The sequence below is a fragment of the Xenopus tropicalis genome, chromosome 8 (assembly GCF_000004195.4).
Source record: "Xenopus tropicalis strain Nigerian chromosome 8, UCB_Xtro_10.0, whole genome shotgun sequence".
NCBI lineage: Eukaryota > Metazoa > Chordata > Amphibia > Anura > Pipidae > Xenopus > Xenopus tropicalis.
The window spans coordinates 80,187,134-80,213,495 of record NC_030684.2 but is presented as its reverse complement, the minus strand read 5'-3'; the positions used below and the strand labels follow the sequence as shown (position 1 = coordinate 80,213,495).

Here is a 26,362-nt window from a genome sequence, read left to right as displayed (position 1 = left end):
CACGATAGAGAAATAATTTATTATGTGTATCCTATTCATGGGGGATCCATAAGGAATCCAATCAGTGCAATAAAAAGCGGTTACATTTTTGATGCACAAGCATAAAAACATGTAAAGAAATGTAACCTCATATATTTCATTCTAACAATGTTCTTGTGGAATTGGAAGTGACCTGGTTTTCTCCTACATACACATGGACAAGCTAGATCAGTTAAGACCAGGGTTTGCAGAGCATTTCTCTAAGTAGAAGGCTTATGAAAAATGCAAAATGCATCAGTGTGGTTAAGTGTATGCAGCTTGACATTTGGTACTTTTCATAAGTTTTCCTGCTCAAAAGGGATAAGTTGGACAGACAGGGACCTTTGACCTGCGGGTTTCACCTGTTGAAATACAGCTACTATCATCCTTTAGTGCAGCAGCAGCCAGATGGCATATCTGATGAATGCTGCTCTAAGTTATGACAAATCTGTGCAGTCAGACTCATTTGACCATACCATGATATTTTATGGAATATATGTTTTAAGTTGGTAAGATCACAGACACTTTAGTGAGAATTTTAAAGTCCATAAAATGACATAGGACCCTTTGATGTTTCCATCAGTCAAGAAATATTTCTCACTTTCATGTATATATTGTATAACACTTACTGATTCAGATCACTATCCTTATCTCAGTAGGGTTCTAGGTGGGACATAACTCTCTCACAGTAAAGATTTTGCATTTGCTCACATTGAAAGACTGTTGTTCAACTTACAAATTTTCTAATACAATTTCCCTTTCCCATTTTTGGTAGGCCATTGCTGCAGCGACCACATCCCCTCCAAAAGAATACACGTATTTCCGTGGCCACTTCTACCACCTGAAGGCTTACGCATTTTCTGCCATGTAAATAGAAAGTGGCTACTCAGATGCCACAGGTTAAACATTTTACTTTTCTCCTTCCTCCTAGTTCTCCTCCTCTCACCGCACTGCTTTGTGCTTTCCCCCACAACAACCACAATGTTCTCCGCACCAATGGCACGCCCGCAATGGGAGGTAGCAGCACATGCAGGGAACTACAAGAGACAAGGCCACCAGGGCAGCCCAACGTACACAAAAATGGGGGTGCCCTGGATCACAGGAGCAAGGGTCCGAATATTCTCCTTCTGAGTCTGACATGCAGTGGTACAGAAGGCTCTCAGCGCACCACATGCAAGACAGCTGGTAGACACAACGCCCGATAGGGTCAGGAGCATCTTGGCACTGCCCTCTGCCATTCTCCTCACTGGTAAATACGTCCCTGCAGTAAACACAGCGGGCAGTGGCTGTGTCATCCTCTCCAAGGACATTAGCATGTTCCTTAGATTTAGGAGAAGGAGTACCATGTATTCGACAGGAAGGAGAGGCACTAGGGTCTTTCAGAGGCCCCTCACTTTCTGTTAATGTTGTGCCTGTGGCTCCGGGAAAGTGTCTTTCTTTAGCTTTACTGCCACTGGCTTTTTGAAAGTGAACTCTCAGATCAGACTTGGGCTGTTCAGTCCGCTGCAAGGCCGCACGACGGTAATCTTCATAACCTTTTGATACCCAAAGGTCCTTACATGGGTTGATGCTCTCCAGTTCCTCTTCATCATGGAAAGACAGTCTCTGTAGTGGCTGGGACTTAAAGGATACAGGAGATTACCAACTTTGCAGGAATGCTTTGAAACATTAATGGAAAACTATACCCCCAAACAATGTAGGCCTCTATAAGAATACAGTGGTGTGAAAAACTATTTGCCCCCTTCCTGATTTCTTATTCTTTTGCATGTTTGTCACACAAAATGTTTCTGATCATCAAATACATTTAACTATTAGTCAAAGATAACACAAGTAAACACAAAATGCAGTTTTTAAATGAGGGTTTTTATTATTTAGGGAGAAAAAAAATCCAAACCTACCTGGCCCTGTGTGAAAAAGTAATTGCCCCCTGAACCTAATAACTGGTTGGGCCACCCTTAGCAGCAATAACTACAATCAAGCGTTTGCGATAACTTGCAACGAGTCTTTTACAGCGCTCTGGAGGAATTTTGGCCCACTCATCTTTGCAGAATTGTTGTAATTCAGCTTTATTTGAGGGTTTTCTAGCATGAACCGCCTTTTTAAGGTCATGCCACAACATCTCAATAGGATTCAGGTCAGGACTGTGACTAGGCCACTCCAAAGTCTTCATTTTGTTTTTCTTCAGCCATTCAGAGGAGGATTTGCTGGTGTGTTTTGGGTCATTGTCCTGCTGCAGCACCCAAGATCGCTTCAGCTTGAGTTGACGAACAGATGGCCGGACATTCTCCTTCAGGATTTTTTGGTAGACAGTAGAATTCATGGTTCCATCTATCACAGCAAGCCTTCCAGGTCCTGAAGCAGCAAAACAACCCCAGACCATCACACTACCACCGCCATATTTTACTGTTGGTATGATGTTCTTTTTCTGAAATGCTGTGTTACTTTTACGCCAGATGTAAGTTCAACTTCTGTCTCGTCGGTCCACAAGGTATTTTCCCAAAAGTCTTGGCAATCATTGAGATGTTTTTTAGCAAAATTGAGACGCGCCTTAATGTTCTTTTTGCTTAAAAGTGGTTTGCACCTTGGAAATCTGCCATGCAGGCCGTTTTTGCCCAGTCTCTTTCTTATGGTGGAGTCGTGAACACTGACCTTAATTGAGGCAAGTGAGGCCTGCAGTTCTTTAGATGTTGTCCTGGGGTCTTTTGTGGCCTCTCGGATGAGTTGTCTCTGCGCTCTTGGGGTAATTTTGGTCGGCCGGCCACTCCTGGGAAGGTTCACCACTGTTCCATGTTTTTGCCATTTGTGGATAATGGCTCTCACTGTGGTTCACAGGAGTCCCAAAGCTTTAGAAATGGCTTTAAACCCTTTACCAGACTGATAGATCTCAACTACTTTTGTTCTCATTTGTTCCTGAATTTCTTTGGATCTTGGCATGATGTCTAGCTTTTGAGGTGCTTTTGGCCTACTTCTCTGTGTCAGGTAGCTCCTATTTAAGTGATTTCTTGATTGAAACAGGTGTGGCAGTAATCAGGCCTGGGGGTGACTACAGAAATTGAACTCAGGTGTGATAAACCACAGTTAAGTTATTTTTTAACAAGGGGGGCAATCACTTTTTCACACAGGGCCATGTAGATTCGGAGTTTTTTTTCTCCCTTAATAATGTAAACCTTCATTTAAAAACTGCATTTTGTGTTCAATTATGTTATCTTTGACTAATAGTTAACGGTTTTTGATGAGCAGAAACATTCTGTGTGACAAACATGCAAAAGAATAAGAAATCAGGAAGGGGGCAAATAGTTTTTCACACCACTGTATATTGCATAAACAGGCTCATATGAAAAACCCTTCTTCATCTAAATAAACCATTTTCATAAAAATATACTTTTTTAGTAGTATGTGCTATTGGGTAATCCTAAATAGAAAATTGTAATTTTAAGAATTAAGGGCCGCTTCCTGGGATCATAGGATTCACAGTGCACACAAACAAGCCATGGCACACATACATGCTAGGCCCCATCAACTAATTAATAAACAGAGTTCTGCCTTTTGCTTCCAAGCTGCATTATTTCTGGTCATGTGATCCCTGAGGGAGCGCACAGCTCATCAAAAAATGGTGGATCAAGGGAAAGGATGTTAATATTTACTGATATATATATATATTCCAGTTTGGCGAGATTCTTTAATAGGTCACAACATAATATAATCTGTTGGTTAAGTAGTCATTCATTCATATATATAGGGTTTTTCTCCCTGAGGAAGAGCACAGTTAGTGCTTGAAACGTTGGATCTCTTTTCTTAAATAAACTTATTATATTTTTGCCAAGTCCTGGTGAGTGCAGCTCATTTTCTTGCTATATATATATATATTTCTGGGTCCACCTAGGGAGGGTATGTATAAGTGTAAGGGTTGCTCACAATGTCGCTTTGTTATGACAGGACCCGAAGTTAAGAATCCTCTTACTGGTAAATCATATAAGATACATGGACATACTGTAATACGTGTGACACCAGTTTTGTGGTGTACATGTTGATTTGTCCATTTGATCTTATTTATGTGGGTGAAACTACTCAAAAAGTCAGAGACAGGTTTTCACAACATAGGTCTACTATTAATACAGGTAACAGAACCTTACCTGTTTCTAGACATTGTTTAGAAATGGGACATACCTCTGATGATCTGAGATTTTGTGTAATACAACATATTTCTCCTTTAAAAAGAGGAGGTGATCGTGTCATGTTCTTAAAAAGAACAGAGGTTGAATGGATCCATCGTCTTAATGCATTGACCCCTAATGGCTTAAATAGGGATTTTGATTTACACCTTTTCTTGTAATTTAATAATTAGTATAAAGTGTTTTTTATTTTATTTTACTACAGTGTTATGATGGGGTAAATTAATATGTTTCTAATCTTCATCTGGGGTGTTTTGCTAGATTTGATTTATTTGCTATATGGGGAATAATGTCTGATTACCTAAGTAACTATACCTTTATGATTGTCATGATATATCACGGAATGGGTGTGCTTGCTTCCTTGTAGGTGTGACGCGTTGGTTTGCGTCTCGTCTGCAAGGGACCTGGTACGTCAGTTCCGTGTACTTATTTATACATGGAACTTGCAACGGATGTATACTACAGAGTTTTGAACAGTCACGGTAATACGCTTGAGAAAGGGATATGGTATTCCCGAAACGTCACGTGCTGACTGTTATTGTAATGGACAAGGTTTTACACGGATGTTTTTCGTATTTGGATCGTGTTTAATCTGAGCTTCAATAAAAGCTAAGTTTTATCTACTTGGAATGCGACTCGGTTGGAATACAAACATATATATATATATAGCAAACCCAGGGTGGCACTCTGCTTCAGCTCTTACCTCGGGTGCAAGGTAAATGATTTAAATATCCAAAAAACACCAGCAACACATTCCAAAAAGATCAATCGTGTATCATGTATAAACAGCCAGGCTGAATGATCTTTTTGGAATATAACTCAGTGTTGCTGGTCTTTTTTGTATATATATATACTGTATACATATACATTGCCTTCTATTGTATATAATCTTTTTTTTTTAATATATTTTTTAAATAAAACCAGGCTTCACCTAAAGAATTGCCTTTTAATGGATAGGCAGACAGAGCATGATAAGTCCCAACCACTATGTGCTGACAGGCCATACATCAATAACAGTACAGTAGATTAGAGAATGCTAAACATCCAGACTGTAAATGAACATATCAATGTTGAAAGTATCAATTGTAATAAAATATATACCAAACATACAGATGCAAGACTAAATATAGTGACTTGTACCTGTGTTGTAGGGCTGACTGATGGACCAGTGCTGAACCCAAAATCCTCAGACACAGGGGATCTCACATAGCAGCTGGATGAGGACTCACTAGTAACAATGGTAATATGTTTTGGTAGCATCTCCTTACGGCTGTTAGAGGAGGACTCACTATCTGTATGTAGCTGAGACAAAGAAAAACATGAGATTGACAAAATGTTTGTCTATTTATGATCTACTGTAAACATCTATCTATCTATAGAATTTCAGAATAATTTAGGGCAGGATACATCATATGCATAAGTTAGGAAGTCACCATATTCTCAACTGTGCACTGACCTAACTGAGATGGCATTTTATAGGCCAGTAAATTAGCAAGTTGCATTAAATGATTGGTAATTTATAAACTTACAGGCAAGGCATCTTCCAAAGCTTCTGCTTCTTCTCGTGTAGAGGAGGAAGATGATGATGAGGATGACGAATGTGAAAGGGATCCTAAAAGAAGAAAAAGTACCAGGACAGAAAAGGAAAATGCTGTGAGAAAACACAGGGGCCATGTCTAAACATCTGGTATTTAATATCACAAATATTATAATGTGGTTGGAGGAAAAAAGAAGACTGAAGGGGGCACAAATGCACGAAAGCTAAGGGGTGCAAGGCAGATCAAGAATTCAGAGCTTAGTGCAGACAGCAGCATCAGGAGGCACAGTAAAGCCCTTTTCTAGGGTAGGCAATAATGAGAGGGTCCTGTTATGGGCTGAACCGCATAGCACTCCCTAACTTGTTGTGTGTGAGATGGGGTTTATCAACTTCCCCCCTGGCTGCCACTCTTGGATAGAGTGCTATCTAATGCAGGCAGCCTCCTTTTTAAGCCATAGTTCTCTGTTCTCAAAACAGAGCACAGCGGCCTGCATACATTCAGAAAATGGCAGATTGTGGATTTTTTTGCATTTTGCACACTATGTCCTGCATTGTAAATTAATCATGTCCTGTTCAGTGTTGTTAATAAGCTGAAAAGCCAAATTACTTTGGCCCTGGGATGTTCCTGGACTTGGGGGTCTATAGAAAAATGTATAGACTTAAATAATCAGTTCAACTTAATCTGGCCTAGCACCTGAGTGGGCAAATTGGGTAAAAATCTATTTTGTTTATTTTGTCAACGGTGCCAAACAAGCTTTCTACAGTGTTTCCCTGAAAAAAAAAAAACTGGTGACCTTTCCTGTTATGCCGATTTTTCATTTATGTGTAGACATTTGTTCTAGCTAAATAAAGGCTAGGAGAGGCTATGTGAAACCTATTGTACAATATGATGTTTATGGAGGTCTATAGAATAGAATGTTGAAACCATGGGAGCCATTTATGGTCAGATATTTTTTTTTTAGTGTTAAAAAAAGTCTCTTTTTCGAGATTTGCAACAAAATCTAAAACTTGTTGAGGTCATGTAGAAATCAGTGGCAGATGTCCCTAGCCTGGAAGATCTTCTTTTTGTTTCGAAATGTTAGAGGTTTTCAGATTTTTGACACTGGCTTTTGTGTGACAAAAGTAACAGTTATCGTGCAACAAGTGGAAACGTACAAAGTTTTCATGACTTTTTCACAACTTTTTCTTGCACTTTTTCTGTTCAGATTTTTGATAAATGTCAGTTATTCGTGGAAATTAGTTTATTTGAATTTTTAAAAAAAATCACGTTTTAGTAAATCTGCCTCTACATTTGGACGCTTCTTACCTTCTGCCAGTTCCTCCATTGCAGCCTGTACACTTCTTTCAAATGTGACTGCATCCGCTGGGCTCTGGAATGTCAAACCAAACTTGCTCTCCTCTACCTTCCAGTGGTGGAAGATTGGATTGGCCTTGTTGTACACCAAACCCTTCTTTAATACACACTCCAGAATGGTCTGTAAAGAAATTCGGTTTGCAGATATCTAACACCAGCATAATGTTATTCCATGCATAGCAACACAGGATTAACATTAAAGGTTAGCAAAAATGTTTAGATACTCCTAGAACTGTAACAGATCTTAAATGCTCAAAATGTAATGTCTTCATTTTTAGAATATTTTATGCAATCCATACACTGGGTTAATCCATCCATCATTAGATGGGAAAATTCTGGCAGCTAAATGGCTAATTGTGTAAATTAAGACTTTGTCAGCACACATTCACCCTTCCCCCAGATGTAGGCCCTCAGTCAAGTGAAGGATCACTTTTGGTTTTTTTTTTCTGTTTTTTTTTTTTACCAGATCTGCGATGAAACTATATAACTAGGCACTACAACATTTTTTAGCTACAACTACTCAGCTGTGGATGAAAAAATATATCATGAGAAAAATCCTGTGTTCTTTTTATTTCACATATACAGACAGCAAACGCCCCCAGAGAAACCATCACTGGGGCACTTTGCCATCAGTTTGTGCATGTTGCAAGGAAGCAGGAAATGTTTATCAAATTAGAAGTCACATTTGTATCTGTGTGACCAGTACAAAGATAATGCTTTCCGTACTGGGTGGAATCTCTTTTCTGTCTTATGAACTTGCAGGAATGAAATATACAATGAGCCAAAACACTTTGGTATTAATTCATCCATATAATATATGTAGGGTTGCCACCTAGCCTGGCTTGTGAAAATGATGCTTGGTGCCAATGTCATTAATAGGGAAGAATGGTAAAAATATAGGACTGTATTTAATTTATATGCAAACAGGTCAAAATGTCCCCTGATTTTTCACATAATTTGGTAACCTCACTTTAATGTTAATTCATACATGGAATAGGAAAATTGATCCATCCCAAGGATGATTTTTAATGAGGAATTATGGTATAGATGCATATTTAGGTAACAGTTACCACTAAAGAGGCTGCTCCTACTTACTGTCTGATCCCTCAGTCTTTCCCCACGGATGAGGTAATCTCGTTGGTGGGATGTCTCTGGCCGCCGTACTTTGCAAATCATGACGTGGCTGAGACCACCTCCTCCCATAGGAACCCAGCCCCCACTAGAATCGTCTCTGCACATCACCACTGCTCGGACCCTCACAATGTAGCTGCAAAAACAAAAAAAGAACCATAAATCACAGAAACATATTCCTGAATAGTGCCAAATAGACAGCACTGGGTTTCTTTTTAATGTTGGGAATACTTTGACCATTAAAAGAAAAGGCTCATGTAGTACCTTCCCCTTGTCTCATATAAGAGCAATTTCTGGCAGGTCTATTTAATTTAGATTATTTATGTTATTGCCTATTATCAGGCAATTCAACTGTTTCAGCTTATTTTGTTCTTTATTAAGACACTATATTTCCCTGTGCTTCAGCTAACACAATGGGTGTAGCCATATTGGAAAACGATCTTCCACTCTACCACTTTAGCTGGGGCTCATCTATCATTGTAAAGCAACACTATCATGGTGAAAGGTAGCACAAGTTGGCTGTGCCCCTTGCCAGATGGGTGCTATACAAACTATTCTTTAGTGCAGAAAAGCCTAAAACTAGTATATGGCTGCAGAAATCTATAGAATTTTAAACCATGGCAGAATAGACTGCAGCCTGAAACCGTGCCCCGAAACTGCGCCCCATCTCAGATATTTTAGTGGACAACTAATGACACAAAATCAGCATGCAGTATTATAATATTCTTGTTTTGGTGCATTCCAGCAGCCTGACATACTATTATCTGTATAGTGCTTAAAATTGACTATATGGGATGGCTTTCCAGTAAAGTAAAGCTTTCTGCATATCAGGTTTTCACGTAAAAGATCCCATACATGTGCAAATATAATCAACTTAACTGTGTAATCAAGCTAGCAAAGTATTGCAGGAGAATAGATATCAGGCCATATATTGAAATAGATATTTGTGACAAATATCAGTCTGGCAGGCTGTTGGGAAGGTCACATACATGGGCCAATACGCACCAACCTCAGTTGAGAGAGTCCAGGTTGGCATTGGCAGCTTTTATTGTATAATTTATGGCCTTCTTTTAATGTACAAGTGTAAAATAAATGACCTCTAGTATGTAATAAACTGAAAGGAGCTTGCTTTCTTGCATGCTGCAGCTATGTAGCAAGATGGTGCTGCCAAAAGTTGGGGTTTTCATGGTTGCAGGGTCCAGGGAGAGTGGACCATGACTTACCGCATTAGGAAATGGGTCATGGTGCCCCTACTTTGTTTTTACTATTCTGCTGGGCCTGGAAGGTTTTTAATACACAGTAAAGTCAAACACTACTAACTTCCCTGGAAAGCATCAGTGATCACCTAATTAAGCACTTTGCAATTCTCCTATGTTACCTCAAGTGAAGCTTGTAAAGTAGGCTTATACTGTAGGTCAGTGCTGTCTAACTGGTGGCCCGCAACCCCCCTCTGTGTGGCCCCCCACCTTTCTGGCTGCTTTGATGGTTTACCTTTGTGTAAACTGTAAATAGTATCAGTTTTGAGATTAACTGGCCCCCTGCATGGTTCTCACCTCAGATTCAGGCTGGAATCCCCCTGTATTGTTTAAACATGTAATTCCCTTGTATTTTTCACACCTTTTAGTTTCTGCATTGTTCACCCCCTGCAGTGTTCACACCTCAGGCTCAGGCTGTAATCACCCACATTGTTCACACCTTAGTACATTTTATGTACTGCCTGGACTATGCTGCCTGTGTATATGGCACACACAGACAACATAGGGCAGGCATAGTATGGCACATAGGCAGCATAAGGCAGGGAGGGTATGGAACACACAGGCAGCATAGGGTAGGTAGAGTATGGCACACACAGGCAGCTAAGGGCAGGCAGAGTATGGCACACACAGGCAGCATAGGGCAGGCAGAGTATGGCACACACAGGCAGCCAAGGGCAGGCAGAGTATGGCACACACAGGCAGCATAAGGGAGGCAGTGAGAGGTGAACCTGGCAGGGGTTTGTTCTGGGAGTTTGTTAATAGTTGAAAATAGCCATTAAATGGTCCCTAAGGTGTGTAATTATGTGCTGGGGGTTGCTGTGCTACCCATGGGGAGGAGGAGGCATATGGATTTAAGGGTGTGTCTTAATATGACATAATATAATTCTTTCATATATGAATAACTGTTTTGACCACTCCCCTTTTTTGAACCACACCCACTTCAAACCACACCCATTTTATCACGATGATGGTAGTGCAGCAAAAACCCAAATGCTTGGTCCCCCGCAGTGAGGACCCCCCCCCCCGCAGTGAGGACCAAGCATTTGGGTTTTTGCTGCACTACCACCATTGTGATAAAATGGGTGTGGTTTGAAGTGGGTGTGGTTAAAAAAGGGGAGTGGTCAAAACTGGCTTCCATTAGCGGCCCTCCACCATGTATTCTAGAGAAATTCCGGCCCTCGGCAACACAGAAGTTGGACAGCACTGCTGTAGGTGATGGTGCTGACGGCCTTGCCTATAAAAAGACTGTTCATTATGTGTCTCAACAAACTCAGCAATCCTTTAGTACAGTGTCTCCTTTGACTTATGCAGTGCCCTTTCAGCCATGGGGCTAATTGTGAACTTGCCTCAGGTGCCACTTAACCAGGCCAGACAAATTTCAATTTTGTAACAGAAATTTGTATCATTTTTGTAGAGAGCACAACTGTACTGTACTACAAAAAGGAAAGCACTGTTCCTTATAAACATGTTAAAGAGAGTGCCATAAAGTGGTGTTTTAGAAGTCAAAGAAAATTAGAATAGTTTGGCTAAAGGTTTGCTTTATTACTGTATTACAGCAATCTCTGAAAAAAAACAAGCAGAAACCAGACTGGAAGGGAGCATACTGAAAGTTATCTGCCCCTGCTATTTACAAATCTGCAAGTTGTGGGCAGATTTTCAGGCCTGCATATTAAGGACCTGTGACTAAACAGAAGTATTTGTGTGTCCTTTTGTATAAAAATAAGAAAACATAAAAGGAGCTTGTTGACAAAATGCACAGGATCAGAGGGGCCCACTACTGCTAGGGTATACTAGCAAATATATACTATAATCGCAGACCAAAATGCAATATAATTAGGGAATTAGGATTCTGCTAGAAGAAGACCAACAGATGCTTACTAAACTCCAACCAATATATTCTGCAATTTGTATGTTGATGATATGATGCCACACTACTGAGTACAAAAAACATTAAATGAAAATAAATTTGCCGCTCTTTATGTTTTATGAAATTTTGAGACTATTGTCAATGACAAATAATAAAGCACCAGTTATAAACAAAGTTATTTAGCATCCATTAAAAAAAAACTGTAGAATATTTATATCCAGTATTTCCCATCATTCCAAACACTGAAGGTAGAGTTTATAAAATTAATCATAACAGGGGACACAAAAAAAACTGAATCTCTCTAAAACAAAATTCAATATATGTCCATCAACATTTTCCCATGTACCTCAGGTTTCACGCATCAAAAACATAATGTTTCAATCAACCACACAGGCATGCTGCCTAGGAATTATATTAGACTTTGTCTTTTACATATCTCATTTAAACCTGCACCAAATCCTGTTGCTTTCATGTGAGCAACATTTCCTCTATACAATCTCACCTCAGCTTAGAAACAACTAATACCTGTTATTTAAGGGAGACATATTGGATAAATGGGAAAAACCCTAATTTTATAAGCAATTAGGAATAATATATGGTGCTAGTTTCACTTTGGGCTAAACATTATTCCTATCTGTAAAAATGGCTCCTTTATTGGAGCTCCTTATAGATCCTATCAGTTCTCTGTCCCTGTTCGAAATAAAGGGTGGGCGTGTCCTAACGGTCCCTGCCAGAAGCACAGTAGGAGGGGGAGAGCCAATCACAGACCTGCACTCACTCAAACAAAGACAGGCTTCAGTTTCCTATCAGGTCAGCCTAGCTGCTGATTGGTTCCTATCGTACAGTGCAGTGTGTTGAGAGCCACGGCTCCCCTGCTCATCCAAAGAATTTAGCCAGCAGGAAGTGGAACAGATGGGCGGGACTAGTGGGGTTTTGGTGGAATTTCGCAATAAATCAGTCTGAAACCTTTTTAAGTACAATCCTTCTATATCTAGAGGAGTATAATTCACTGGCACATTCATTATTTTTATAGGATATGTCTCCTTCAACACTTTGACCATTGCAACTTACTCTTTGCAAGTGTCCTAATATATTGTAACTAGCTCCCAATCTCTACTGGAATAAAATTCCTATTACTAACATTTGAATTCAAGGACCTTAACAATGAAGCACCACTCTATATATCCTCTCTGATATCAAAGTACACTCCTTTACTTAACCTATGCTCTGCTTCTGACCATCGCCTTTCTTCTTCATAACTTCATTCCATTCCTGATTGCAAGACTTCTCATGTGCTTCTACCTGTTTCTTAAACTTTCTGCCTCATCAGACTCTCTTGGTCATTCCAACCTTTAAAACGCTCCCTAAAAACCTGTTTAGTGAAGAAAATTCAATGTATCTTGATTAATCAGAAATTAACAAAATCATAAATCACCGACTGTTTTCATCTTCCCTATGTTTTAAATGTTCGCCAATTTAGATTGTAATTTGGATCAGTGATCTTCCCTTGGACTGGTAAGAGGGATTTAGCCACCATGATGCGATTCTGTTCTTGGGTGTGAGAAGGATGGGTTGAGAAAGGTTGTTGCATGTTCACTAGTCCAGAATATTCCACTGCAGCTCCCGAAGATAAAACTGGGGCACTGCCTCTATAGATGCCAACATCTGAAACCACTTGAGGAGTAGCATTCCCTCTGAAATGTCCTGCAGAGGAGACACCAGCAATTCCTAAACTTGGGAATGCGCCTCAGCAGAATGCTTAATGTAAGAGGAGCACAATCGTTCCTTGCGGCATGAAGAGAGGCATTTACAGTATCTGAAGCATGCCAAATATGCTTTGCATCCCTCTTGAGAAGGAAGCCTCTGAAGTACCCTTAGACATGGTGTAAAAAGTAGTATTGTGAAATCTAAGTATGAGTACTATAGGAGGCCCCAGAATAAAGTTAGCTCTTAGCACCTGCCTCCTGCACAGCAGAGATTTCTCAGTTCCCCATGTCAGTGAAGTCTACCCTGAGTGAAAAAAACTAACTGCAGCTCAGGATGCAGAGAGGAGAGAAAGGTGCTGTTACTTCACGGATGGTGAGTGGCAACTGTCCCCAATATCAGGATGGAGAGAGGTTGTGACAACCAAAATCCTGGGAGAGAGTGTGAAACAGCAGGAGGTGATTGCATAAAGAAATGGAAGTCATTGCATCAGAGGAAGTCCTGCCCCAAAAGAAACAATCACAGCCAAGAGAATGAATAAAATGCCACGTTACAAAGTGCGAGATGGGGAAGAGGCTAGGCAGAAGGTGGATAGAGGAATGCCAGGTGCAAGATGGCCCATAGTAACCCAGAAAAGGCTACTCACTGTTCAAAGACATGTAGAAAATCTGGTCCCTGAGTATTTATGACTATGACTGGACAGTTAATGACCCTAAACTGATAGAAAGTGTGCTGTGTGTCTTGCTATAGAGGAGACTGATTAGACCTAGTACAGCAGATCCCACTTAGAGGGAAGCCACTATAGAGGGACTTCTGGCAGAATTTTCAACTGACTTAAGAAGGATTTAATAACGTTTAATTGAACCACATGGACCTAAGAAATGTTAAAGAGCAGACAGAAAACAAAGTCCCAATACAGGCAACTGGTTGGGGCAGGCAGCAATCAAAGTCCTAGAACAGGCACAGGGTCAGGGCAAGCGGCAAACAATTCTAGAAATTTAGATTACAGGCCAAGGTCAAGACTGGGAAATCAAACTACAGGGAACAAGGACAGAAACAGACATACAGGATTCAGGAGCAAGAAGCAAGGTTTTCAAGATACAAAAACACAGAATCACAGAAGCTACTAACAGGAGGCTTAGTCACAGCAGAAAGGTTAATGATCCAGCGCTGGTTGTTGGTAGAGGTAGACTTAAACAGACCCTATTGCCGGCAGCTGGATTGTAGGGAAGAGGCTGGAGAAAAACCGGACAGAAGAAAAAGCCATTGACTATGACCGCAGCAGAAAGCCTCTAGTGGCTCAACAAGGACAAGCTGTGGCCATTAAACAGCTCACTGAGTCCCTGAAAACTCCAGGGGAAGACCTCTAGGTAGGTCAATCCCTGGTGCAAGGATCTTGCTGGCCACAAAAACAGCAGTCTCGTTTAGGACACAAGATACATCTGAGTCTATCTTGTTGGGATTAGAAATATATAATTAGAGGGAGGAGTTCATAATTCTTCTAATGTCTTGCTTCCTGGTGGTGGATGCTATACCCTGTCCCACTGACTCCTGCAAGAGAAAGACCATTTTTACATAGGTTTCTCAGAATTATTTTAAATGAGTGTCATGTACATATCCTCACAAAGGCATGTTAAGCTGCACTTCTTCAGGCATTTTGGCACTGAAATTATTGCATAAGCGAGGATTTGATAGAATCACCTTTCCAGCATGGAGTTTGATGGTGACTCTTCTGCAATGACGAAGGGGTACGCCCCCGAAACGTTGCCTCCCTTATTACCATGAAAAGGGAGCAGATACTCTTCTGCAACATCACACTTGATTGCCGCTTTTGACTTGCTATCTTTAACTTACAATCTGGAGCAACTGTTCCCTTGGGCTACAATATCCCTTTTCTGAATGACAGTTAACTGTGTTAAAGGATTACATCAATTAATATTATCCCAAGAAAGGGTTCATCTACCCATCTACCTCTCCTGCACAGAGAGCATACAATCTTGTGTAAATAAGGGAAGAAGATGAATGGAAAACTGCTTTTCGTCCTTGCTATGGAAACTTCAAATTTACAGAACAAAATACAGGTATGGGATCCCTTATCCGGAAACCTGTTATCCAGAAAGCTCCGAATTACGGAAAGCCAGTCTCCCATAGACTCCATTATAATCAAATAGTTCAGAATTTTAAAACTGATTTCATTTTTCTCTGTAGTAATAAAACAGTATCTTGTAATTGATCCCAGCTAAGATATAAATAACCCTTATTGGAGGCAAAACAATCCTATTGGGGTTAATTAATGTTTTATTGATTTTTTAGTAGACTTTAAGTTTGGAGATCCAAATTACGGAAAGACCCCTTATCCGGAATACCCCTGGTCCCAAGCATTCTGGATAACGGGTCCTATACCTGTACAAGGTATTGACTGCATAAAAACAGGTCTTCCATTGACTTTATACTCATTAACTGTTCGCTAAGCTTGAAAAAGGAAATTTTAAAAAATCCTCTATCGAATTACTAGGATTTATCATAAAAACTGATGGCATCCACCAAGAACTTCTACAAAATTATAGCGCCCATAACAGACCTAACTAGTTCTACAACACACTTCTGTTGGACATTATAAGCAGAATCAGCTTTCGACAATATAAAGGAATTCTTTATTGTGCCCCAAATGCCTTTCATTCTTGAAGAGGATGCCTCTAAAACTACTAGGTGCTATACTGTTTCAAATATCAGGATCCAAGAATTGCATTCTTTATTGATTTGTTTTCTAAAAAGCTTACAGCTTCAGAAAAAATGATGATGTTTCAGACCATGAACTTCTAGACAGCATTTGAAGAATGGCAACAATGAGCACTTGAAAAGGCTGAGACCTTGACAAGCTAAATGGGTCCTTTTCTTCTCCAGTTTGAACTTTCACATCACCTAGCTCTCAGAATCATAAGCCAGATGCTGTCTCTTTAATATTCTCCAATGACACTGAACATGATTGTGTTAATGAGACCATTTTGTGCCCTCAGAACTTTTTTTTGTTACAAAGTTAACTTCATTCTAAAGTTAAGACCATACCCATATTCCATGTTAACCTCAAAAGGTTTGCAAAGTAAAGATGGATTCTAATTTTTTGTGCCCAAGTCACTTCGACTACAGATTCTGCAGCTAATGCATGACCATCCCTTGCAAAATGCTGCATTGTGAGTAAAAAACATGGTGACTTTCACTCCAAAAAGGCATTTTGCACATTGAACATTGCACTTGAACTCATAAATGAGCCCTACCATCTTTTAATATAATTAGGCTAATGAGGTGTATAAATAACTGTCCTGTGCATGGATAGGGTAGCCACCCATTTCTGGAAAAATTAAGCCTTCTTATACTTTTAACTTTGTTCCCTATTAATAATATAGGCATCAAGTGTCATATTTATCAGCCATATGGCTATTCTATACATGAAACAAGTTAAACAACATTGTTGGATTTATTCTGGCAAACCCTTCCTGTGGTACAGGTATAGGATCCATTATTTGGAAAACTGTTATCCAGAAAGCTCTGAATAGAAACAAGAAGGCCATCTCCCATAGACCCCATTTTAATCAAAAATAATATATTTTTTTAAATAATTGTATTTTTTCTGTACCAGTAGAACAGTAATTTATACATGATCCTAATATATAATTAATCCTTAGTGGAGGTAAAACAATTCTATTGGGTTTATTTAATGTTTAAATAATTTTTAGTGATCTTAAAATATGGTGATTACAGAAAGATGTTTGGTGATTACAGAAAACCCCAGCATTCTGGATAACAGTTCAAATACCTGTAGTGCAACTTAAGTAGAGAAATGTACCAACAATAGTAGTGAAACAGAAGACTCCTCCTCAGTTTTCAGCTGCAACACAACTGGTTTATTCATATTGTGTTAACAAACCATCCATGATCCAGAGCAAGGCGAAAAAACCCAATTGGAAGTCTCTGCAATGTGCCTCAAAGGGGGAAAAATTCCTTCCTGACTCCAAGATGGTCAGGTATTTTTAAAACTGCTTTTGAATAAAGCATCATAAAATGTATGGTATGGCCCCCTATATATTTATACATATTTATTATATCCCCTTAAGCGCCTCTTCCCCAGTGTAGACAACCCAACCTGGCCAGTCTTTCTTAATCAGTGAGACGTTTCATACCCTTTATCAGTTTAGCTGCCCTTCTTTAAACTCAGTAATATCCCTTCTTTGTCAGTCAAAGCTTCTAATGCTAATGGACTACTGCTGCACAAATATGGCAGGCCACTAATAGAGGAACATGGAGTATGTAAATGGGAAATGTAAGTGCATCAGGAAAATACCTATGGCAAAATAATAGCTAGTATAGGGTACAAAAACAATATAAGTAAAAACAGCAACAAAATTCACCACACATCAACAGATGTGTAAAAAACAGTGTAAAATCAGGTTAATTTTTGCGGTATTTTTCTTTCACCAGAACTTCCGTAAAAAAACGCTGTAAAATCGTGTTCAGACGACAAACTTTTTTACAACCTTTTTCCGCCGAATTTCATTTTACATAGCATAATAAATAGGACCCTATGTAGATAAACACCACCTGCACATGATCCTTTAGTCAGTTTATGTACAAACAACATTACTAAGACCAACAGGTTTATGTGGCATGTAACCCTTACATTCCCAGAATGAAATGGCACTTTAAGCACTATGAGACGGCTTCAGTATGCATGTGAGCATCTCCTTATATGTCCCTAGCTTCTGTGTGCACTGGGAGACTCCAGATAATGGACCTAAGGTTTTCCGGATAAGGAATCTTTCCATAATTTGGATCTCCATACCTTAAGGGCTGTAGCACAAGGGGAGAGTAGTCGCCTGCGACAAATCTTCCTTGGCGCAGGCGAATAATCTCCCCGATATACCATCCCACCAGCGAGTATGTAAATTGGCGGTGGGATGGCATATGCGGCGCCCGGCGATTTGCCGAAATTTGCGTATGCCATCCCCCCGCGATTTGCCTTCTCACCGGTGGGATGGTATATCGGGGAGATTAGTCGCCCATGACAAGGGAGATTTGTTGCGGGCGACTAATCTCCCGTGTGCCACTGCCCTAAGTGTACTAATAAATTATTTAAACATTAAATAAACCCTTTAGGATTGTTTTGCCTCCAAAAAGGATTCATTATAGCTTAGTTAGGATCAGTACATAGTACTGTTTTATTATTACAGAGAAAATGAAATCATTTTTTAAAAATAGAATTATTTGCTTATAATGGAGTCCATGGGAGATTGCTTTCCTGTAATGTGGAACTTTCTGGATAATAGGTTTCCGGATAATGGATTCCATACCTTTACTATTTAAACCATCAATGCATTAGCTTATGGGATGGCTTATCCAGAAACATATTATCCAGAAAGCTCCAAATTACAAGAAAGCAATCTCCCTTCTTCTCTGTAATAATTAAACAGTACCCTGTACTAGATGGTAAATAAATTACATATATTCATATTAATGGCAAAACAATCCTAGTTTAAACATTTTTGAGCAGAATTAAGGAATGGTGAATCAAATTTTGAAAAAGACCCCAGAAAAACTCCCAGAATTCCAGATAACATATCCCATACCCTGTATTGCTAATTTTAGAGATTAAATCATAAGGGGGAAGCAGTGGGATGGTGCCTCTTAAGCCCATACAGGTCAGTTTTCTCCATTTCCTGCCAAGGTTATGGATACCCATGTCATGAGGGAGATAATGATCCACTCCAGCCCTTTTTGAGATCTTATTTCATGTTATCGTTTAGTGTGAAATTGTCATTCAAGCCTAAAAATACAGGATGGATCATTATGGGTTGGTTGACAGCTCTGTGGATAAGTGATTATTGGAATTGCACGTTAGGGTATTTAACCATTAAATATATTAATTGCATGCAAGTCTATGCAATCTAATGTGCCAACATTTTGCATTCACCACCCTGAGTTCACAGTTTTTTTTAAAGCTTACAAAATTCTGAAGGTTAGTCATTTTAAAATTGAAGTTACTATTAAAACAATATGATCTAGTCAGGACAATAAATATATATTTATCTGGGAACCCAGTAAAAAAAAAATCTTTTCTTATGAACATTTTAGATGTTTCTATTTCTTCATCCCACCGGATTACTTACAACCGAAAAAAACTATTAAATATTACTACTAGAAGTACATATGAAAAGTTACAAATAGTGCATTTAAATGCCATCCACAAATGTAACTGTGTGTATACTTGCACCTTGCCACAAACACTGGTTGCTTCACTTCCTGAATAAAGTGCAAGGTGCAAACAAGATTATTTTGACAGCTTAATCATTAATATTATGCCATAATCATTTAAAATAATTACCCTCAAAAAATTTTTACACACTATATATATATATATTTTAAAGGAGTCATTACATGATTACTCCGTTTTTTTTGTTAATAATATCATTGTACATTTTACAAAATACCATTTTTTATTTTTCAGTTTAGATTTTAATCTCTTACAAGTCTGCCCCCCTCCCATCATCTCCTATCAATATGCATAAGTAACTGCACATCTATTCTGGTGAAATGTTTGTCTTTATATGTAAAATGTTATGTCCTGTATTTCATAGCTTTATATAATTTATAGGTCACTGCCTCATCTTACTTAGACTCCTTCTCATTTTGCCTGTCATTGTTAAATCACAGACAATCCAAGCATCAATGCACAGATCAGACCAGTCAGCCACTTCTGTAGACATCAACGGCCTGTCCCAACCCCCAATGAGCTAGGCACCCTTACCCCTCCATGTCTGCAAATACCCCGCCTACCTCCACTTCATCAGGTCAGACTTGGGTATAAATTTTGCAGACAAATATTGGGCCGGGCTGGACTGGGAGCAGGACTGAGTCATTCCTGGTTAGGGTAGGCACAGGCTAATGTATTTCCAAGGCACACTTCATTTTAGTAAATTGTAGAGCAATGGCACAAAGGGGTTTTGTTGTCCACTTGATTTCTCATGGGCAAGTGACAAAACTCCCACATAAGCTAATGTTGTAATAGCTGTGGCCCTTGTGTTATCATTCAAGGTGCCTCAGTGAGCATTTTTGGAGGATAATACAATTAAATTGGCAGGGCAAGAGTGCTTACAAGGTTAAATTATGGTGTAGAATTTGTGGACATTGTGCCACTCGGCAACCAGGAAGAAATTGTGCAGATGACAAAACACCTTTTGTGCCATTTCCCTCGGTGAGCCTGTCAGATAAAGAGTAGTTGATCCTGCTTATTCTTGTGTGACACTACCTCTAATCCTGAGAGTATATGTAGAATCCCTGCTATAAAGCATGATAGAAGTTTCTGGTGCTAGTCCAAAAAAACAAACAAATAGAATTAAATCTGTCTGATTTAGCCTGATTTGGGCCACGGATCTGATCATACTGTAGGTATTCCAGTGCCAGGCCTTGGGTAGAGGGTTCCCTAGGTAAACACCCCACCCCTCCCTCCCCCCCTGTACATGAGCATGCACTGTAACCAGGAGATGGGCCAAAGCTACAGTTAAGCAGGCAGAAGAAGTACAAGCTCAGCACCCCCCAAAAGTTTCACACTAAGCATGAGCCTCTTCTGCCGACACTTAGTTTTGGCCCTGGGGTGTACAGAGACCCACCAGGCAAGGACCCCAGCCAGGGCTGCTCTGCCATAAGCCAAGATGAGAAGTATGCTGCCAGTTATCAGGGGCAGCAAATAAAATTTTAAACAAAAATTCAGTTCTGTTAGTGCTGAATACTGCCGTACTAGCACAGCTCTCTACACTAGCAATGTGATGTAACAGCAGAGCGAGAGAGAGGGGACAGCATTGGGGCTGCTGCCGCAGCTGAAGCAGCACAGCATCGAAGTGGACCAAGCCCACAGAATTTTCAAGTCTGCCCAGCAGATATCTGCCCAATTTCAGTCAAATAACGATTGGGAAGTCCAGACCCCCAAACTCAAGCCATTAAATTGCCAATTCTTATATTGGTTCGTGTGTGGCTAGCTTTAGTGACAAGACATACAAGCATAAAACTTAATAATATATTACGCATTGTATACAAGAAAAAAAGAGAACATTGTACATTCTGACAACTGTATACCTTTAATACAGAACTTGGGGCAGTGAGATTGCTGCAGACAAGTGTGGAACCAAATCGTTTAAAATCAAATAAAACAAAAAGTGATGTTTCAACAAGAAGATGGTTCCTCATTACATTTTTGTTTCACTTCCAATATGCTCTCGTGTTTTTTTTCAATGATTTTGGGTTATGCCAACAAGATTGTATTTGATAGGAGAACTATATATTTGCCATTCTTTACAGGTTTTTATTAAGCCTAATCTATCTAGTAGGAAGCCTATTCTACTGCCTCTTTGCTGGTTTCCTTTAGACTTGCTATTAGGGTTTGCTAACTTTAAAAAAAAAATACTGACTTTCCTATATTTTGATCTTTGTACCCTATTAATAACATTGGCATCTTGTATAATTTTTACCATTAAGGCCAGTAAAATACTGGCTAGGTGGCAACCCTACTTGCTGTACTGCTGACAGCAAACCAGAGCTGAGTATAGCTGTACCTAATAACTGGTTTACCCCGGCTGCAGATTAGTAAAAGGGACAAGCTCAGACATGGGATTTTATTTTACACTGCACCTACATGATTCCATTTATTTATGATCAAATTGTCGAGCCTAATCTAAACAAAATATTTCAAAGAAATAGTGCCGCCATCTTAAATATAACTAAAGATATCTTATTTATCTTCAGGATTTGAAGGACAAGCTTAAAAGGGTTGATTTATATGATTGTGATCTGTGCATGGGCCCCAAGCTAACCAAATTGGTTGTGGTAACGTGCTACCACAGCTTGGCAAAATGCTTTGGTGTGGCCTTACTTAAAGGAGAACTACATTTTAAAATGTTATGCACCCCCCCCCCCAGTGATTGAAATTGCTTACCCCCAACCAGTGCTCCTGTCTCACATATCTGTTGCCTTGTCACTGGGGAAACACTGTAGTGCTGATCACGTGTCACTGGCCAGTGCTGGATATCACCGCAGTTGCACCTCAAAGAATCTGCCACGTTAAAGATGACCATACACAAACCAGTGTTAATTGCAGACTCAGCCACTCCAGACTGGGTCAGCTTATTGGTCTCTGCAAAATTACAGCTGGCCTAACCAACATCTGGCCCGGGTTCCTCTAGATATCTAGCAAGTAGGTCTGGAAAGCTATCAGCCATTGACTTAATATAAATAGTATAAATAGTCAAAATAGGTAGTCAAATAAATACTCAAAAAAAGCCTAGCACTGTGACATCCACTGCATCACCTAATGCCACACCCATTACTTACATCTAGCCACCAAAACACAGCTTCAGTGTATCTAGATATTTATTCAGTGTCTGGGTTTTGGTCTGAGGTAACCGGAGAAGTCCTGGCCTCAGAGAATGCTGGAAGTCTATTCCATTTCCATAATTCAGCCATATACAAGCCAAATTTGGATTTATTAAGCTGGCCATACACGTGGCGATCTGACGATGTTTCGTGCGACCATCGGTCCATCGGATTCAGGGCTGAATCGGCAGGTAAGGAGGTAGAAACAATAGGATTTCTACCTCCTTCTGCCGATTCAGCGCTGAAGGGAGAGTTTGGTCAGGCGCCTTCTATGGCGCCCAATCAAAATTTTCAAACTGGTCCGATCGACGAGTCGGGCGATATCAGCAGCTTCCTGCGATATTGGTCGACTCGCCGACATACCATACACGCACCGAATATCGTACGAAACGAGGTTTCGTATGATATTATCGGTGCGTGTATGGCCACCTTAGACTGATCAGCCAATGTTTTCCAAGTGGGTGTGGTAAATGGCTGTGTCACCAATCATTTCATCTTCATAATCATAAACCAGTTATGGGAACTCTTTTCAGAATTCTTTGTACCAGGGGTGTTCTAATTAATGGGTCTTCTAAGGGTTTTTTAATTTGAATTTCAATACCTTAAATATACTAAAAAAATGTACATATTAAATAAACCCAATAGTAATGTTTTGCTGCCAGTATGGATTTATGTAGCTTGGTTAGAATCAAGTAAAATGTACAGTTTATTACTATAGAGGAAAAAGAAAATCACTACAAAAAAAATAGACAAATTAAAGGGCATGTTACACAATATAATGCCTTGCATGTGCCCTGAGAGGCAGCATTTGCACATCCAGAAGTTATTTGGACAAACTGACACCAGAGGCACCTATACATGCAATGCTGTTTGAGCAGCAAGGCTGAAACAGGCCCAAATAGACACCCAAACCTCTTTATACTTGGCCACCTTTCAGTTTGACTGCTAATGTAGAGGTTGTGAAGGTGCTGTGTTTCTGCCCATAATGAAGGTCAAGCTTAGCCAGTGGTCTAATTAACTATATAACCTGACTGCACATTATAATAGACAGGCTCAGTCACTGACAGGACTCTAATATTATATAAATGCAATGTATGTATTTCAAGTAATACTAAATAAATAGGAACAAAATAATGAAGCAAAAAGTTACTGCAATGAATAATTAAAAATAAAAATCTTACCACCTGCAATGTTGGAATGTACATTTCAAGAATAGAACATGCATGGGACCCGTTATCAAGAATGTTTGGGACCAGGGGTTTTCTGAATAAGGGGTCTTTCTGTAAATTGGATCACCATACTTGGTCTACTAAAAATCATTTTGACTTTAAATAAACCTGATAGCATTGCTTTGCCTCAAATAGGGTTTAACTATACATTTTTAAAGAGAAAAGGAAATCATTTTTAAAAATGTGAATTATTTGCTTAAAATGCTCTCCATGAGAGATGACCTTCCCATAATTCAGAACTTACTGGATAATGGATTTCCGTATAACGGATCCCATACCTGTAGTACACAATAGAAAAAAATGATGATAAAGAAAAAAATACATAAGCAATAATGATTATTTACACACCCTTTTGATATCTAAATGAGGAATTAATAAAGCACTTTAGTTTTAAATAAATACATTGGCAATTTATAAACTTATATAGTAGGGGGCCTATTAGCTGGGTGACAGATCTGACATTTCTGTGAATTAAATGGAAAGGTACCTTCTGAGTTCTGTATGCATTATAACAAATTGTGCAGCTACTGCAGAAACTCTTAGCTAGCACAGCTCTAAGATGCCAAGAAATCACCATCCTATTGATAAAGGGATGTGCCCACCCCAAAAGTGTTCTACAGCAGCTGAGCTATATCAGCCCTACAGAACCTCTAGTCTGGACCAATGTGATTTGCGGCAACATATTCTGATCAGATGTGCTAAGAATAATATAATATAAATAGTTCAATATTTTAAATAGTTAAAAGTTATCAGTGTGCGATTAAAACGGTTATTGAAATAGACACTAAGGAAAAAGAGCACAAATGTGGTATATGGGGAATTGCAGAAGCATCAAATGTCCCTTCCCCCAGGCAGCACTAAGATGAGCATCTATTCCAGGGTGAAATGAAAGCAGCAGAGCACTGCCACCCTCCAGTAAAGGACCAGTTGGGGCTGAGAAGCCCCCTGGAAAGGAGCATGAAGCATCTCTGAATGAAGGAGATTTTTTTTTGTGAATGGCTGGTCACGTGACGAGGGGTTTCTTTGTCCTTTTCCCTATTAAACAGCAGGTAACAGTATGACAAGCAAGCCCAAAGGGCTATTATTTCGGAGGGTTCGTATCCCGTGTGTGGTCTGAATGGGCAGCTCTTTCCTTGGGAAACAGTGTACATTTCCCTGGCACATCTGCAGAGATAGACACACACTCACATACACACACCAAGTAGGAGGGGAGGAGGGGGTGGGGGGAGGGAGCAGCTTTCATGGTTCCTCAAACTCATCACAGTCTCTTTTTATGAATGAACCCAGATGCAAATAGGATTGATTCACAAATATCTGCCCCTTCCCTTTCCCCACCTTGGACGGGGACATGAAAAAAGGACGACATGAATGGATAGGTGGGTTCGGTCCCATGCAATGAATGGCCGCCTCACACACTTGCACTTCACGAGAAAATGCAGAATAGAGGAAATCGCTGCTATTTGGGCAATAGGAAGAGCAGACATGCAGATGAGCAGGGGCTGCTGTGGCATATATGTCTACCTCTGTACAATAGCGCTCAATGGCTTTATTGGCAATAGGAAGCAGATCTAGGGCTACTGCCATCCCTAAAATCATTGCCTGGTAGGTATGCTGAGGGCAAGGGGCTATTAGAAGAAAATGCACAACTCACTCTCTGTCCATAGCTGATTGGGGATTCAGGAAGGGCTGGTTCCCCCAGGAAGGGATGGCTCCCCAAGCAGGGATGGTTCCCCCAGAAAGGGATGGCTCCTGGATCCTCTGCTCCTATATGCTGCTTAGATGGAAATCTTGGCAGAATTGCTTATCTCTCTTTTCCTCTCTTTCTCCATTTTTTCTGGGCATCATGATGTGGCTGTTGGAACAGCAGCCATCTTCCAGGTAACAACATCTCAGCACCCCCCCCATCCCTCCCTCCCTCCTCCTCCCCACCCCCCTCCTCTCTCCCTCCTGGGCTGTGTCTCTGCTAGGGAGCCGTGCCTGGCTGCACCTGGAGGCTGAGCAGGGATGGAGAGTGGGCCTGGGTGCTCTCGGTACCGGGCAGAAAGAGCTGGGAAGCGGCAGGGAGTGGGGCCGGGGATAGAGGGCTAATGGAAGGAAGGGCGAGGAGAGAAGACTAAGCACGACTGGAAGCTGCATGGTCCTAGCGCCAGAAAGCATCGGCCAGCATCAAAGGGATGCACCTGTCCCATGGCCCAAAGCTGAAGAATGGAATACAGCACTGAACATCGGCTCCTCATTGGCACATGATAAAGGAAGGGAAATCCCAGCACCCCTACTTGCTCTTAACCCTGCTATTGTATTAGTTATTAGTCACTGCCAGCTACAGCTATCCGCTTTTGGCTACAATGTGTCCAGATTGACTTCCAGATCCATTGATAAGGAAGTTGCTTTCCCCAGTCCCCTCCCAGTACTGCACCCTGTCGGCGTCAATATGCCCTGTCTTCTTGGACCGCAGCGGAAATCAGCCCAGAGCTCTGAGACCTCAGCAAAACACTAGTAACACTAGCTACATCCACGGGAGGGACGCCGAGCCGCTACCCTATGCGTGGGGCACAGAGACTGCGCGTTTCATTCACATAAACCTTCAGGAGAAACCTCACTGCGAGATCGGTATCTCCAGCACTAACTGCAGCCACAAGCCCCTGGGGAGAATCCGAAAGAGCCACTCTGAGAAGTG

General features: G+C 40.3%; 1 protein-coding gene across 1 annotated transcript; it reads right to left on the bottom strand.

Annotated features, from left to right (window-relative positions):
* Nucleotides 1-25,573, bottom strand: spred3 (sprouty related, EVH1 domain containing 3). The gene is made up of 6 exons (XM_002939252.5): nucleotides 25,337-25,573; nucleotides 8,177-8,348; nucleotides 7,034-7,202; nucleotides 5,720-5,802; nucleotides 5,331-5,492; nucleotides 1-1,638 (listed from the first exon to the last, which is right to left on the bottom strand). The coding sequence occupies exons 1-6, from the start codon at nucleotides 25,345-25,347 to the stop codon at nucleotides 961-963; spliced, it is 1,275 nt and encodes a 424-aa protein (XP_002939298.2). The 5' UTR covers nucleotides 25,348-25,573; the 3' UTR covers nucleotides 1-960.
* Between the last annotated feature and the right edge of the window lie 789 nt (nucleotides 25,574-26,362).